Here is a 17,723-nt window from a genome sequence, read left to right on the forward strand (position 1 = left end):
AAACGTCCTGCCCTCCACAATGTGTGTGTGCATCACTGCTGCTAATTCAACTTTCCCCTCTGCAGCTCTGCTCCTCTTCATCTCCACCATTTTGATTTCAGCTCTCCCCAAATGTTTATTCTGCTTGGTGAGCTGTGTGTGTTGTTGTTGTTGTCGTCGTGTGATTGAGTCTCCTCCACACGTCCACCCGCCCGTCTGTCCATCTGTCTCCGTCTGTCCTGACAGGTTGGTTTGATTTTCACTGATTGATAGAGAAATGATCAGATTAGGCCCTTTTCACTTGGAGCGCTCTAATCAGATCAAAACCATCTGGACGTCCTCGCTCCCTCCACATGGACACACTCAGAAATCTAACGGCACTGACCACTGACTCACTAACTTGTGACGGAGCTGTGATCGTTTTTTCAGTTTAAAGCAGCTGGAACAAATCACAGTCTCTTTTAAATGTCTCTCAAACTTAGTGATTCCAGTTACTTCAACACTTTAGAGACTTTTTCTCTCAAAGTAACTCAGTGACTCTTCTGAAGTTTGACTGTGATGCTATGTTTGATTCAGACCTTTAGGTGTTAAACACCTAAACTCCCTCTGGAGGAACATTGTTGTTGGATAAAAATAAGAATTTCATCTTCTTTAAATACCAGTGGTTTAATGTTGAGGATGTTGTCAAAGAGCAGGAACCACAGCTAATGTTGAGGAATGTGATTTCTTCATCGGTGAGTCGCATGTACTAATTAAATAACTGTGTTTTAAATTGTCCAACACTGATTTCAATGTTCCTGAACTCATAACAAAGACATGAAGAATGAGGACGAGAGTTTCTCGGCCGTGCGTATTGAATGGCGGACTGATTTTTTTTTACATAAGCAGCAAACATGTCAGAGAAGGCTTGTGAGGAAAAATTCCCTCACACCAAATGTGCGTGGGACAGCTCAGAAGTCTGCGCTCACCCCCCCCAGGGGGGGGGGGGGGGAATGTAACCCGAGCTTTTGTAATTCCAATTCTTTTGGTGAAACCATCCCTGACTCGGTGTCCCACTTAACAGATATGAATCATCAAAAGCCTCTCCGCCTCATGTCTTACCACCCAAGTGGTTTCTCCCAAAAACGCGTCCTCGGGAGATCAGTCACCACCAACTCACAGCTCGTACGAGGCTCGAACTGCGAGTCTCTTTATGTGGCCACCTCCCACTAAGGGATCCGAACACAAAGAAGAAAAGGAGCAGGAACCATTTCTCTCTCTCTCTCGGCTGGTTTCTGTTACCTGAAGCTTCGGCCTGTTCACCCTGACAGCGACTGCTTTTAGTTTGGTCTCACACACACACACACACACACACTCAGTCCTGTGGTGTTGTTCCGAGGACTGCTAAGAGCCCGGCTTCATGCCTTATTCATCCTTCAGGCCTCCGCTCTGGAAAGAATCAGAAGGAAAAGGAGGAAAAACTCTTAACACACAACTCACCAGCAGAATAGAGGTCAGCCTGTCAACTTCTGAGAGACAAACTAATCTGTCCTAACCTCTCCTCGTCCTCAGCTTTGTCTTCATCCTCATCAGCATCCTCATTTTTATCTTCATCCACATCCTCATCCTTCCTTTATTCTCTTGCTCATCCGCATCAACATCCTCTTCTCTCCTCCTCATCTGCATCTTCATCTTTATCCTCATTTTCATCCTCACTTCTCCTCTCCTCTCCTCTATCCTCATCATCATCATCCTCCTCATCATCATCCTCACCCTCACCTCTCCTCTCCTCTCTTCTCCTCCCCTCCCCTCTATCCTCATCATCATCCTCCTCCTCCTCATCATCATCCTCACCCTCACCTCTCCTCTCCTCTCCTCTCCTCTCTTCTCCTCCCCTCTATCCTCATCATCATCATCCTCATCATCATCCTCACCCTCACCTCTCCTCTCCTCTCCTCTCCTCTCCTCTCCTCTCCTCTCCTCTCTTCTCCTCCCCTCTATCCTCATCATCATCATCCTCCTCCTCATCATGATCCTCACCCTCACCTCTCCTCTCCTCTCCTCTCCTCTCCTCTCTTCTCCTCCCCTCTATCCTCATCATCATCATCCTCCTCCTCATCATCATCCTCACCCTCACCTCTCCTCTCCTCTCCTCTCCTCTCCTCTATCCTCATCATCATCATCCTCCTCATCATCAATCTAAATCAGTTGCAGATTCAGGATTTTTTTTTTTTCACTTTCTTAACATTTTTTTCAACGTGTTTGGTTTGTCAGAGAATAATTAATTAATGGATCTTCATGATGTTTGTGGGACTGATACTCACGAGGTCTCGGATCTAGTGAATTTAAAAGTGGTTTCATAAGAAGGAGGTATTTATGTAGTACAGTTAAAATACTTTAAAATTGTCACTAAAAATCACAAAATAGATAAAAGTGGTAGAAAAACATGACAGATACATATTCAGTAATAAATTAACATAGATTAAGATTTAAATTTCCTCTACACATGCACTCTACTGCTGAAATCAGTAAATATTCATACATGTGTTAAAGTTTCATAGAAATCATAGAAATAAACAGTGAAAGGCCATCAGAGAAACATCAGGTTCAAAAACAACAGCAGCACTTTGATCAAAGATATTAAGGAAAAGCCCAAATCCAGCAGGAGCTCATTCGTCCTGATTGGATTCCACTTAATCTCACACTCTGGACTCGACCTCTGGCAAGTGCACTAACCTGGCTGTGCCCTCTCTCCTCCAGGATAAGGAGACCGAAAAAGAACGAGGGATGGCGGTGGAGGAGAAGCCGGGTGTGAAGAGCAGCAGCTCCATCGTCCCCTGCTTCCTGTTTGTGGAGGTAAGAATCACGAACACGCAAACATGTGGCTCAGACTTGAATTTCTCTCACTCTGAACAAAACACACGACTTTCAAAATGAGGATAAAATAAAACCGACTTCTGATCTGAGAAGAGTTTCTCAGTAAATATTTCAGACTTGAGTTGAGGGATAACTCCGCAAACATCGCTCCGTCTCAGACGTTCCCGCTTGGTGTCACACATCCCGGCCTTTTCCGGCACCGAGGGCAGCTGAGGCTTCGTAGAGTTGTTCTCTGGCGGTGCATCGTTTTGAGCTGCATGATTCATCAAGGTTGTTGTGGATGTCACAGCACGGACAGAGTGGATTTCGAGCAGTCGTGCTCTGGGCTGTGGAGCTGTGTTGTACAGATCACGCCAAAGGTCGTTGTCTGTGGCCGGCCGAGGACTCGCTGCAGACAGACACACACGGAGCGATCGTCCCCTGTGGAAATCCTGCTCCACATTGTTAGTGAGAGCAGACATGACGGAGGGGAACGTGGGGACCATGAGATGTGCCGACTTTATATTCAGTGTGTTCTGCACAAACCGTTTTTTGTAATTGGCTGCATCACGAACTGTGATGTTTTCTCCTCTCAGCCCAGAGGAGGCGTTCCCTCTGCACCTCCTGTGCTGCACCTCTGTGTCCGCCGGGCCTCTGAAGGGACCGGGACACGATAATCACACAAACCCACTGTGCCCATGAGGACCTGTCTGTGAGTCACTGCTCCCTTTGGTCATAATATTCTGTAAAAGCTGTCCATTAGGCCACTCCGCCACATGACTCCCACACACCAGCTCTCAGTTCCCTTGTTAACCTGTGTGTGTGTGTGTGTGTGTACTTTGGACGCTGCATTGGGTGGATCCTTCCCGGCCCAGCCCACGAATCCCAGGATTCATTGTGCTTCTGCAGCAAACTGCAGTGGCGTCGGCCGGAAGTGCGGGAATTGTTAATTACATTAAAGCGTTGTCTTCGTGTCCAACAGTGATGGAGGCGGGGACGAGCTGGTGACTCCGATCACGTGACTACTGCGTGGCCCCGACCTCCTCCTTCACAGGCCCGTGTAGATTGTGTCCTCCGAAGGATGCAGCCCCTGAAGTGAGAGGGAGACAAAAGTAGATTTCTTAATTTTTAAGTGTCTGCAGATTTCAGTTTCTAAAGCTAATTCACGTTTGCTCCCTGTGAGCGGACAGAAACTGTCTCCAGGTGCTCGGCCGTCTTTTTAAGACATGACATGACCGCAGGCTCCGAGAGTAGAGTGTGCACCTCAAAAACCTTTGTGACCTTATAACGCAAATTTAGAATTTAGAAGTTAACTCATCCGAAGGCCTTATTTGAATACGAGCCACACAAAGTAATAAAGTTAGAATGTCAATATCAAATATTTAGTTGTTTTTTCTGAGTGGCATAAAAAAAAAAAGTTCTCCGTCTCCGCAGAGCGGGAACATTCAAAGCGAGACACTCAGCGGGGAGGACGGTCTTAATTAACTGTGGACGGGCAGAACATGTTTTAATGCCCAGTGAAAACAGTTCTGATGTTTAATTCTGCGTTATTATGATATAATCTGGCAACGAGGCTCGTGTTGCCGCGAGTTGGAAATCAGGGCACTGAGTCAGAGTCTGAACTGGGTTTGAGTCGATCTCATTACTGATGCTGTTGCTACGCAGAGAGCAACATCACAGACCGCTCTCACTCTCCTGCTGCTTTGTAAATGTGTAATGTTTATTACAGACCAGCAGAGCTTGACGAACTCCGAATGTAATAATAGAACAAATATGGTTTTTTTCGTGTGAGAATGGAACAGCTCCTCTGTTGGAGTTACTGTTTCCTGTGCATCCTGCCCTGATCTGAAGTCCTGTTCAGTCAAGCTTGACGAGGACGTTGTGAAGAAAGAGGTTTCATGAACCGACGCTGCTGAAGGGAAACGCTCGTCTCAAACCGACGAGGTGAAAATGTCAGAAGATGCTTCTCGTCTCTCTTTTTGTGCGTTCGGTCCTGTTGAATTACTCAGCTCCTGGCTCCTCCGACCAGGAAGAGGTTCACTGAGCACGAACGCCACAGCTGACATTATCCAGAGGGGCCGCAAGAGTCTGAGTCAGTTGCTGCGGACTTTCTCGGGAGTTTCTCCTTCCGGCTCCCGTAAAGTAAAGTCTCTGTCCGAACAAGCTCGTGGGATGACGCAGCGGAATGTTGACGTTGATTTGGAAAAGACGATGAGATTGCGGAGAGCGTTGGGTGATGCTGCTGTGATCTCTGCGCTGGAATCACACAATATTAACTCTTCCTTTGAATTTAGGTGAACGAATAGAAGAGCGGATTCAATCTAGTCCTGTGATCAGGAAAGGTGTGTGTGTGTGTGTGTGTGTGTGTGTGTGTGTGTCTCAGAGAGGCCTGGTCTTTTATTTAGACCCACACCTCATCAGCAGTTACCATGGAAACCAATCAGCCAGACTCATTCTCCGTCACCGCTCTCTTTCTTCTGACTCCTTTCATCGCCCGTGCCCTAATCACAAGTCACAACCTCTTCTATCAGTGCTGCCCACTCAGCCATCTTGTTCCGCGTGTCTCCTCCATTTTGCTCCGTCGTTTCCCATTTTTACTCTGCGATCCCGTCTTCGGGCGAGATTTCCCCCCCGACCGTTCGCGGAAATAATCGACGCCGCGTCTCGTTCATTTCTGTTTAATCACATTTCGCTCATCCTCCTGCTCCTCTGCAAAATTAATTTCTACATCCCTTTTTTTTTTCTTTACCTGAGGAACAACAACGAGTCATTTCATTTTCACGACGTCGATCGAGTTCTGTTTGTTCGCTGCCGTCCGGGGGACGCGCTCGGTAATTGGCAGTTTAAAAGTAATTTCTGTTTAAAAGGTGTAATGGAGGATGCAGCTCTGTGTTGTGAAGAGTCTGTGATTATCCAGACCAGTGGAGGAGTGAACATGAAGCCCCGCCCCTCCACTGTAAACACGTCTGCACGTCCCGTGGTCGTTTTCTGACAGTTGAAGGTTTTTACGATTCGCCGCTTTCCTGAAATCGTCTGGAGACGCTCTATGTGAGAAGATGAACGTTGAGTAAAATGTCCGGAGGACGTGCGGGTGAAAACACAGCAGGAGAATTCACAGCGAGCGAGTGACGACAAACTGGAGGACTACAAATATCCCAGGATGCAACAGAGAAGCCATGGAAACTGGCAGCCATCATTTTGATAATCTGATTGTTTTTATTTCACAGACTGAGACACACATCCACTGCTGTCACCGGTGCTAATCTCCGTCATGCCAACAACAATGATATAATCACTTCCTCTTTAAGCAAGTTGCCTTCAAAGTAAAAGCATGTTGTGTTGAGCTGAGTTGCAGGGCTTTTACTTTGAAAAGTGGTTGAACTCGGGTCTGAAGGTTGTGTGAATTAAAAAACTAACACCACCAGTTTCATAAAAATTAAAAAAAAACATTGACTATGAAACTGTCAGTGCAGTTAAACCAGGTAGGATGAACACAAAAGTATTACAGCTTCATTTTATAAACCGCTTCGCACACACACAATAAAAGGTGACAGTTCACTGTAGGTGCACAACTGCACCTGAAATTTAGGAAATAAGAGAGTGATCATGGAGAAGAGTTGCTGACATGTCTCCACCAGGGGGCACTGCTGTAACACAGCTGAAGATCCCTCCCAGGATTCATCTGTCAGTTTGACGCTCAACCATCACTAAGTTTTTTTTCATTGCTTGTTTTCTCACTTAATTTACTTTGACACTTGTAAGAAAAAGAACAATGTCTCCGAAGCTGCACTCGACGGCCTCATTAACACCTGAGATCAGACGGAGCGCGGCGGCGTGTGTTTGATTCCTCCCCGGTCTCTATAAATAGGCCGGTGTGTGTTTAATGGTGGGTAACACGCCGCTAGTTTCACACCTGTCACAGGGAGTCTCCCCAGTCTCCAGCCCTCAGTCACGCTCACAGTCGGCTGAGCGTACAGATGTTGTGGTGGATACACAAACAAAGTGATATCAGGGTAATTGCACCTCTGCTGAAAAAACAAAGCACACGTGGAGCCGGCGTCACACGATGTAATCTCTCTGTGGTGTGATCACACAGAGGATGTGACAGTGGATGTAACAGGCAGATGTGAAGCTCCCAGTGTTTGAATGTTATTTATGGGTCAGAAGACAAAGTGTCATGTGAAGGCGTCACTTGTGGTTGTTAGCAGAGAATCACATCACTCAGAGATGAGATCAGAATCAGAATCACTTGTATGGTAGGTATGTGAACACACACGAGGAATTGGACTCTGGTTTTACTTTGCTCTCTTTGTACAAACAGAGAGATAAACAAGAACAAAAACAAAAGCTGTGTACATGTACAAAAAAGCCAAATAGTTTGGTGCAATGAGATGATATAAGATAAAGATAAATTAGAATGAGATGAGATGAGTTAAGATGAGATACGTTAAGTTGAAATGAGATAAATCGCACCTATTGATCCTCCATAGAGGAAATTCAATATCGACACAGCCGCAGGGATTAGCAGCCCGAGGGGGAAATGTCTGAAATAAAAACATGAATGAATGAATAGAAACCCAACGGAGAGTAAATGAGATGAAACAGAAATACTCTGTACAACATTAGGCTGTTTAAGAAACGTAAAATATAAAGATAAAAGTTAGGCAATTGTGCAATTTGTCTTTTCTTTGGAATCATCGTGGTTCAGGTTTTAGTTCGACTGTTTGTGGCTCGTGTGATTTTTATAGTTTTTATTTCTTATCGTTTTTTTTTTGTCATATTGTTTTTTTCCCTTTTGTCTTCTCATAGAATTTTTTTTCAGCGTCTCAGAGACACTCAGACCAGATGTGTCCTTCATGGCGGCCGTGTTCCGGCCACATCCACTTACACTGGTTTTTCGGCTTGAAACCAAAACATTCATCATGAACAAAAAACGTAAAACAATACCCGGCTGCCCGCTCCTGTTCGCCGGCCTCCTCTCGGACATTACTTATTCATGGGCAGTGAGTAATACCCAGATTGCACGCTGTATGACTTGGCAGACAAAGCAGTGTGGAGCCTGGGGCAGGTAGTGGGCCAGTAATCGCTGTTTTGCTGCAGTGTAATCTCTGTAGTGTGCATGCACAGGGTTTCCCCGCGGCGCTGTGTGCACTGCAGGGGTGTGCATCTGACTGCATTGAAGGCATGCAGAGAGGTGGATCCCCAACTGTGTTTTGGGTTGTTCTATAATTATAATACTGTGTTACGTGCTGGAAGAGCATTGCGAGGCTGTGCACGTGGCGGCCGGCAGGGAGTGAAATGAGAGGAATGCACGGACCAGGTGGAAGATGATTAAAGAGACGCTGATCTCTCTGCTCTGGTCCCTCGGCTCCCTTCTGCCCCTTTGCACATAAATTCAACTGAGAAGCTCCGACTCTGATTCTCCCTCCTGCTTCCTCTGTGTCCGTCGCTGCTGTAAAAACACGCACTGAACTCCAGATAATCTCCTGACATCCTCCAGAGGGGCTGAACGCAAGAGGCCTGAGTCAGAGGCCTCGGACCCTCTGAGGAGTTTCTCCCCCAAATTAAAAACTCTGGATAACGTCTGAATGAGACAGAAGCCAGCAGCAGATCCTCCAGAGGATTCACCGCGAGCGTGACGACAATGACACCAACAGGACACTAACGAGATACGCAGGTCTCGATGTTCCGTAAACAAAAACACGTGGGAGTGTAAACGTTACTTCCTGTCTCCTGCTGCCCCTCGCCCTGATCGCTCTGGAGGATTCTGTGTTTGTGAATATGGGGATGAGCGGAGAATCTCCCGCTGTGAAAGTCCAAACCGACTGTGCGGACATTCTCCGGAGTTCACTTAAAAGTCCTGACACTTAAACTCACCCCCCCCCCCTGCTCCCTTCATTCTCCCACCCTCTCCCTCCCTCCCTCCCTCCCTGAACACCTCTCCATCTTCTCCATCTGAACTTTTCTCGCCTGTGAAATACTCTCCGCTCGTTTCATTCTCTCACAAACATCTGACAAACCTCTCCGGGTCGTTTTCACGAGGAAACCTATTTATCACGTTCCGCTCCGTCGGAAAAACTTGTCGTGTAGATTGGGAGCAAAAGCCAACTCCAGACATTATTGCTTTAATGTAGCTGTTTATCATCGTTTGAGCGAGACGTCAATAGAAAGAGCGACATTAAAAGAGTTGTAGAAAGAAAAGGTCCGAAGAAACAGCGTCAAATCTTTTTTTATACATCAATCAAATGTCCCTTGAATTCACATGGCTCCAAAAGCAACATGCAATTAAGTCATTTCTGTTAATTAAGGCTTAAAAAGATTCATTTTAACAACAAAAGAAATCATGCTTCAATAAACAAACAGCCTCCTGAGCAGTGAGTCTGTTTAATCCTTCCTCCAGCTGATAGAGCTGCTGCACCCGGTGTTTGCTGATTGAATTTTTCTGTGAAAACTTTTAGAAATTCATATGAAATCATCAGCTCACTGCACGCGGCCTCTCTCATATGGCGATATTTTTAGAATGACAGATTCGAGACCAGTTCGCATCACTGAGTTGCTCCAACGCCTGCTGAGAGGCTGAAATTAGCGCTGACCGCTCGTCAGCTTCCAGAAATCCTCCTGTGCGTGTGTCAGGACGTTTCCTTTGGTTAATGAAGGGTGAGGAAGACACTCGAGGGAGACGGACTGTGTGAGTACGGGAGTGGGAGTGTGTGGGCGGGGACGTGTTTGTAGGTAGGAGGCTTTTTTGGCTTTGAACCGCAGGAGGAAACAGACGCCAACTCACTGTGAAACAACTAAATATCACAGTGTTCGACTATCAAACATGTTTTTCTGGAAAAAAGAGAAATGTAGTAAATCTGTGGTTTGTTTGCTTTGGCACTGAATCACTTACACACTTCACTGCGGCTAAACAACAAACACATCTAAAAGAATTCTTTATGAAATGGTTCAACGTTGTTTGGTTCTTTCTCCACATAAACAGTCGTGGTCCGCTAAATCTCATGAATGGATTCTATCACAACGTGTCCTAGTGGAGGATCATTTAGTGTTTCCTGTTTAAAATAACGACTCCACAGCCATGATACACATTCTGTTTGCTTACATAGGCAGTGAAGACAACAACTCCCATGATGCTTCAGTGTTTCACAATGTCATCAGACCAGGTCATTCGTTTGATTTGTTATTAGTGGAAAAATATTATTTACAGCTCTGAGTATAAAGATGATGTAACTGGTGGCAACAGGTTGTGTGGAAATCTTTGCTGACCCAGAAACAAACTGCAGAAAATGTTGATGCGCTGATGTGCAGTTATACAACCTGACATAACCACACACACACACACACACACACACACACACACACACACACGTTTCTGTTCTCCCAAACAGCACACACACGTCGTCCCTGACATAAAAACTCATCATGTGCTCCATCTTCACGTCTGCACTGAATCTCCGTCATCACCTCTGCAGTGAATCAGGAGCCTGTGTAGAAACAACACTTAGGACGTGAGGAGGAGGAGGAGGAGGAAACGGGAACAGAGGAGGAGGTGGTGAACTTTTTTCGGCTTCTACCCCAGAGCTTTGCACCTGTTCCCCTGCATCCCCTCACCTCCCGCTCCTCTCTTCTTTTATTAACCCTCCACACTCTCCTTCTTCGTCAGCTCCCTCTTTTTCTTCCTTCTTCCTCCTTCCACCTCCCCTGCTCCCCTTTTTTGAACCCTCCCCATGTGTTTCATGTGTTCCCTCCCTCCCTCCCTCCCTCCTCACGGACGTTCCTCCTCCTGTCGTGCCGGCCAGGTGCAGTGTAGCGTGCGTTGATGCCGGGCCTCTTAATGGACAGCATGTGTCTGACGGTGGACCCTTGTGCCTCGTCGTCCTTCTGCTCTAAATCCTCCGTCTGTAAAAACACAAAACTGCTCTTTCAGGCAACGCAGCTTTAACAGCATCCAGGGACACGGGTGGACGTTCGGAGGAAGCGAGGGAGAAAGAGGGAAACACAGAAAGGCAGATATTGTGACTCTTGTTGGAGCTCTGGTTCACTTCCCGTGGAGGTGTAAAATGAAACATGAATATTTAGATGTTCTGACTGGCAGCTGCAGCTCTGCACTTTACTAGCGCACGTTACTGGCACCAAACAGGAAGAGGGCCGTGCACCTGAAGCACAAACTGAGTGACACTTCTAAATGACAGTGATTTCAAACTCTGGCTCTATAAACACGTCGATCCCTGAGAAGATCCTGGTGTGACGCTGCGGAAGGATGTTAACGGAGGGAGGCAGCTCACTGCGGCTGTTTGCCGTGACCAAAATGCTTTCTATATATCTGTGTTTTCAGTCATCGATGCGTCACTGCAGCTGTAAACCCTCGCTGCCTCCTGGCGTCACCGTCTTCCCAGTGTGTGTGTGTGTGTGTGTGTCTTTTTTTTTCTTATTTTTATTTTTACAGCAGCTGATGTCGAAATTCAGACGCAACATTCAGCAGAGTAAAGTGAATATATATCGGAAGGAAGGGGGAGACGTGGGAGAGATGTTAGCGAGGTGAGTGAGAAATGAAGGATGAGGGAAACAGAAGAGGAGAGGAGGCTTGGACAATATTCACAGAACTACATTTCTTCTAGTTTTAAAACCATGTTTTTATGGTTTTAACTAAAATAGCATAGATCACGTGACCACTCACATGCACTGGGCCGCTGTGAACGTTTGATTGTCGGTTGCGGAATTGTCGCAGGTTTATAGTTGAGGGAGATGAGATGCGCACGCTGTGATTTGGCGCGATTCAAAATAAAATTTAATTGAACTGGGAGCAGAGATGATGTTGTAGCGTCTGAGCGCTGGAGGGCGGGGGGGAGAGCGGTGCAGTTGAAACAGAAACACACGGTGACATTTCCATTGTCACACACGTACATCAGGTGAAACAGAATAGTTATCTCAGAAAAGGGCAGAGTCTCATCCTGTAGAGCCGTTGGGGACGTGGCGGTGCCCAGAGGGCGAGTACCTGCTCAACACTCTGACCTTTCAGATGAGGATAATGTGCAACTTGAGGTAAACGCTCTTGACTTGGTTTGTCTGTCCTCCTGTGCACGCTCACTCTGCAGACTCTGAGTAACTCTGGTAGAATAAGAGACAATTAAGTGGCGTATTTAAAATTACATGCAGGTCATTAATGTCCATTTTTCTTTATCGAGTACCGAAGATCAGTCGCGGTCTTCATCTCTGATGAGCACCTTCCATGTCGTCGCAGAGAAATCGATGAGAAACTCATTTCCTGCACGACTTGTTCCACTTAGCCACAGTATCTGCAGGGAAGTGAGGCTGCGTCAAAATATCCTGACACCTGGAATAATTGAGTCCGGTTTATGTCGAGTGTAATGAGGCGCAGTGTGATAATGGCTCGATAATCTGACGGGTGTAAAGTGCATTTCCAGAGCCGCGATGCGAGGACGGGCTCAGAGGGTCGAGGACGGACGAACACGCTCCAAACACGCAGCCTCCGTGTGACAGCTTGACCTGCTCTGATGTGACCTTTCATCGTGACGAGCCGCGGCTCTTTTCTGCCGTCTCCTCGCTGAAATGGGTCGGTGTGAGGAGGGTTCTTCTGCTCTGGAGTCTGTCCCCCTTTTTTTTTTTATTATTGGCCGCTCTGTTTGATGAGAGGTAAAGAAAGAAATAAGGAGCAAGAAGAATGTGCAGTGAGTTGGAGGAAAGGTGTGATGGAGAGGTTATAGAGGGACGGCAGGGAGTTACTCAGAGCGGCAGTGTGTGAGAACGCGAATGTCCGGTTCAGTTGCTCTGGATGTTTTCTGGAACTTTTCATGCAGCAGGAAAATGTGACGAATAAATGACGGACGTGAAATGAGTGAATTACAATCTCACGATGAAAAGATGAGAATAAAGACGTCAACTTAGAAAGGCGATGAGATTCGAGAGCTGCTGTCGATGTGCGATAAATAAAATCACTGGTTTCTGCAGCAGAATTCACGCGTCCAGAGAATATCCACAACCAAGTTCCTGCACGTTGGTGAATTAGTGCTGCGCCTGCGTGTGTGAGCCAGAATTTAAATGGATAATATACAACGAACAAAAACTCTGGTCTGTACAAACACTCTTAGATGTGGAAGCTCTAGAAATACAAACTATTATCAACCCAGGTTCTCTGCCATTCCCTCACCATGACAACCGCAGACTGCAAAACTCGTCTTCCTCCAGGGACTCGCAGGCGAAGGTCGACGTGATCCGAATAAAGATCCACGTGTGCATCACAGGAACATCTTGAGTTTGGACGATTATTAAACGATTCGATTTTGAAGGTCAAAGGTCACGCTGGCCTCACATCAGGGACTCGATTAGTTATCACTTGGACTCAAAGATGAACTGTGACACTCTAATTATCATCCAGCTCCTGTTTCAGCAGCTTTCAGCTGGTTTAAGTTTCATGGTCCAGCAGCAGGTTTCTGTTTTGTTCTGAGGAGGATCTGATGAATCCACCGTGTTGTCACCGTCACAGCGACTTACTCTGGTGTTTTAATGGCTTTTCACAAACTGCTCTGTGTCTGCGTTCTATCAAAAGTCTGTTTTTAAGTGTATATACTGTATATATATATATACACGAGCTTCCTAAAAGTTCAGTCTAACCCAAAATGCAGCGGCAGAGGATCTAATTGGCTCGACCTTAACGTCCACCGACAGGTACAGGCCGACGAGTCAGCGATTGTGTTGCTGCTCTTGTTTCTGTGCGAGGCAGCGTCACTGAAAACCTCTGGACGTGTGTGACCATTAAATGAATGTGATGATGTGAAGTCCACCATCAACGATTAAAACTTTATGAAGAGGTAATCACAGAATGGAGGCACATTAACTGCTGCTCGTTAAATATTCGCAAGGAAAAACAAATGAACCAAACAAATTCTTTTAAATTATGAATTTGAGATTCCATTTTAAAATTCAACTCCTTATTAATTCATGACTGTTGTTATTACGTAAGTTATTATCGTCAGCGACATATTTTACTTTATATAGAGTTTTATATAAATGTGTAGCTCTTCTGTTTGTTTACATTCATCACCCTCTCGTGCTCTGATCTTTTCTTCAGCCGTCTCACAGTGAGTGTGTGGAAGTTAGAAGTATTTCAGGGAGGCAACTTTTAATCGGATGGAGCCTCTAACGTGCACATGCTCTGAACACACACACACAGTTTCCACAAATACACCCACAGCTCACTGTAGATTTCATGAGTGCCAGCAGCATAAAGGCTGCTCCCCCTTTCTCTCCCTCCCACCTGCCTCTCTCTCTCTCTCTCTCTCTCGCTCTCTCTCTCTCTCTCTCTCGCTATCTATCAAATTCTTTGTTTTGCTGCTTCTGGTGCCGTGGAATCCTCTTTTATTCTGTTTGTGTTCGTCTCCTCTCGCAGATTATCTTTCTTGTCTTGTTATCACTCCCCCCCCCCTCTCTCTCTCTCTCTCTCTCTTCCCCCTCTCTCTCTCTCTTTCCTCTCTCCCCTCTCTCTCTCTCTCCGTCTTGCCACACAAACACAGAACATCTCGCTCTGTCTGTCTCTCGCTCCGTAATTCTTATGCATCTCCCCGTGGCGGAGAGGAAAAGGGACTTGCCTCTCCCCTCTTCCTCTCCTCCTCTTCCTCCACCACCTCACCTCTCGTCCTCTGGCTTCCTAACGGCGGGATAATGTTCTATTTCCAGCTGGTGATCATGGCTGGGACGGTGCTGCTGGCTTACTACTTCGAGTACACGGACACCTTCCCTGTGCACATGCAGGGCTTCTTCTGCTACGACAAGACCTTCTCCAAGCCGTACCCCGGTCCGGACGACGCCAGCAAGATCCCCCCTGTGCTCATCTACTCGGTGGTCACGGCCATCCCCACGCTCACGGTAAGAGAACTCACAAGTGTGGCGGTAAAGGTGGAGTGAGGTACTTTTGAAGTGAGGAGAAAAGGAGGATGATAGGTGGATGTTCACCAAACGACGAATGAAAGAGCTTTGATAGTAAGTTGATGTGTTGTGTGTGTGTGTGTGTGTGTCACCTGGGACCACAGGGAAGAGGTGGAGAATGGGCCGACAGGTCATTAGAGAGAAAGAAGTGAAGAAAGAGAGGCAGACAAGAAAAATCAAAGAGACGAATAATAGTGAGAAACAGTGAAAAAGTTGTGAGTGATGACAGAAGAACAGATGCTCTTTGAAAAGAGGTGAGAAAAAGAGGTAATGAGCACGAAGGCAGGCGATTCGAAGGGGGTCATCTATTGTTTTTGTGTCTGTGTGTGTGTCTCTGTGTGTGTGTGTTTGTGTGTGTGGGGTGAGCTGTTGAGCCCCAAGACAGAAAGCAGCGAGCGTGAAATGCACAACACCTGGCACAGACTCTGAGCACAGACACAAACCTGAACAGCTCACGTCCCCAGCAGACCACAACCAAAAACCCTCTGAGCACCACAGACAGAACCGCCGCTGCAACACACACACACACACACACACACACACACACCAGGTTACACGACAACACAACAAAGACATTTTACAGCTGCACAAAGTGCCACAAATCTTTTTTTTTTTTGCATTCGGACAAATCAGGTTGTTTGCCTCACAGCCACTTTACACTCTGCACATGTGTTTGATGAAGTTATATAACGGGGCTTGACTATGTGTCATAATTAAACAGACCCATATCACTGAACGTATACAGATAAGGTTTCAAAGGGGGCGGGTTCAGAATGAGTCGCCCTAAAAAACATCTGCGATGGTGCGCACGGACGCATGCAGCCCAAAACGTGGCCTTACCTGACTCAGCTCTTGGTCCAGGCCGTGCGCATCTGCAGCAAAACCCAAACAGATGTTCCAGACACATTCACAAATGTTCTAGTTCGTGCAAACACGTCTGAGCCGGACATTCTCCGGCTGTGTTCCTCGTGTGGACGACAAACTCCAGGATATGCGTCACGTCTGAAATCAGCTTTTAGTGTCGTAGAACTTTATCACCAAGTTCTTCCTTCACGCTCCTCCGCTGCCCCGACGCTCTCGTGTCGTCTCTCAGTGTTTAGTAATATGGGATGGTAGTATTTTTTGTTTTATCTTTTCCATTAAAATATATTTTCTTGAGATGCAGGAGGGGAATGTATTACTGCCCAGTCACGTGTATTTTACCATCGCTGATATACTCAGGCAGTTTCTCTCTTTGAGCGCCGAGCTACACCCACTGGTCCGAAACCCAGCAGACTCTTAAAGCTGCCCTGGCTCAGGATGAATGATCGTGGGATACTTTGATCCCGGGTCAGGTCACATTACTTCCACCAGCGAGTCTCCCTCACCAGCGCTAACAGAGGTGTCGTGTGTGTGTGACGAGCAGCGAGGTGGATCGCAGCGCTAACTCTCTGTGATAGAAGCAGTCTGCCGAGAGCAGCTCTATCTCTCTTTGTCCAGCGAGCTGCAAATCAGAGCCGAGTGTTTCGGCGATGAAGCAGCTGCACAGCAGAAAAGTCATTCCGAAAAAAGAACGGTGACCTTTCATTTGGTTTCAGGTAAGAGTTCTGGATCAATCGTGGGGGTTTTTGTTGCCAAGCAACCATTGAATTGAACCCTCTTTTAATTTTAAACGCGTCCGGAACAGCATCGTATTGCTGCAGATTAGAATTCTACAACAGCTGTAAAGTCTCCTAAAAGAAGGTTCCTCCTTTCCTCCACTTTCGTTTGCCCGATTCACTTTGCCATTTTTCTCCGACGAGATTCGCCTCCTCTCTCATCAACACCTCCGCTACCTTTTCAGAGTCTCGACTTGCTATTCCTGACCTCTCCTCACACCGATGTTTGCCTCGCCTCCCAATTATCACGTCACGTGTGAACCGGAGGCCTCTCGGCTCGTCTGCTCCTCCGCTGACAGGGAGAAAACTCTGCTTCGTTTCCGGCGCCTGCTCAGGTGAAACAACTGAAACAATCTCCGGCCTGAAAACACACATCGCACGAGCGCTCAGTGCACACTGGGCGTGTGCGTGAGGTGTGGATTGCTCGGAGGACATCCGGTCTCCTCCACGTGTAAAACGAGAAATAAAGAATTTAACTGCTGTTAGCAAAGACAACAGGGTCAGCAACACTTGTAACCGATTCTCTGAGTTGTGTTCTACTCTGGTCACGTGACGGGAGCCTTGAAGAAATGTACAAAAATGTAGTTTTGTGGTTGTGTCACCATGTTTGGTGGGTGTAGACCTCCTCATCTCTAACATTCGTCCTCACGTCCTCAGCCGTAACGTCAGTGGACTGACATTAAACTGAACTACACCCAGAAGAACCGGGACCTCACACCAGCCTCAGAGGAAAACGCTCACATTCACGCACAGTTGCACCGACATGGATCATTGCCCTTGTGTGTGTGTGTGTGTGTGTGTGTGTGTCCTGAGCTTCCTTTGAATCTTCTTCGCTGTCGTATCTTCTCTCGGTTCTCGGCCGCAGATCTCCGCAGACACGCGCGTTATCTCGGCCAGCGTGCAGCTAACGAAGGTTAATGAGACAGATGGCAGGGTGGGCTCCGTGGTGAGAGGGGGGGGGGGGGGACATCGGTCGCTGTGACACTGGCTGCCGGGGGAAGATACGTGTCCGGGTGAAGACTTATCTCACCTCTGGCTCTTACTCTGCGAGGAAACCGAGAGAATGAGGAAAAAAGAGACGAACAAATCCGACTCGCAGCCCTCACCAGAAGAAGAGCAAAGATGAAATGAAGCCCCTCAAGAGAGACTGACAGTGATTCTATTCATGGAGGGAAGACGTACGTGCTGTTTCCTTCGCTGCACATTAAAGAGGCTCTATCTGCTCTTCCTATCAGTGTAGCTGATATCCATACAAAAGTCTAATTCACCACAGTCTGCACTGTTCCCTCTCTGCCTGGAACACAGTCCCAGCTCCCGTCTAACTGCTCC

General features: G+C 46.9%; 1 protein-coding gene across 6 annotated transcripts in view; it reads left to right on the plus strand.

Moving 5' to 3' along the window:
• plppr2a (phospholipid phosphatase related 2a) overlaps positions 1 to 17,723 on the plus strand; it is a 31,069-nt gene that overhangs the window by 1,364 nt on the left and 11,982 nt on the right. For 4 of the 6 annotated variants that reach the window (XM_069525192.1, XM_069525190.1, XM_069525193.1 and 1 more), the window contains exons 3-4: positions 2,719 to 2,814; positions 14,509 to 14,697. In XM_069525192.1, coding sequence (XP_069381293.1) covers positions 2,719 to 2,814; positions 14,509 to 14,697 — 285 coding nt within the window. Of the gene's footprint in view, positions 1 to 2,718; positions 2,815 to 11,239; positions 11,353 to 11,705; positions 11,857 to 14,508; positions 14,698 to 17,723 lie in introns of those variants that run through there. The other 2 variants (XM_069525195.1, XM_069525194.1) reach the window with 2 other exon arrangements.

This window comes from Paralichthys olivaceus, chromosome 5 (assembly GCF_024713975.1).
Source record: "Paralichthys olivaceus isolate ysfri-2021 chromosome 5, ASM2471397v2, whole genome shotgun sequence".
NCBI classification, from domain to species: Eukaryota; Metazoa; Chordata; class Actinopteri; order Pleuronectiformes; family Paralichthyidae; genus Paralichthys; species Paralichthys olivaceus.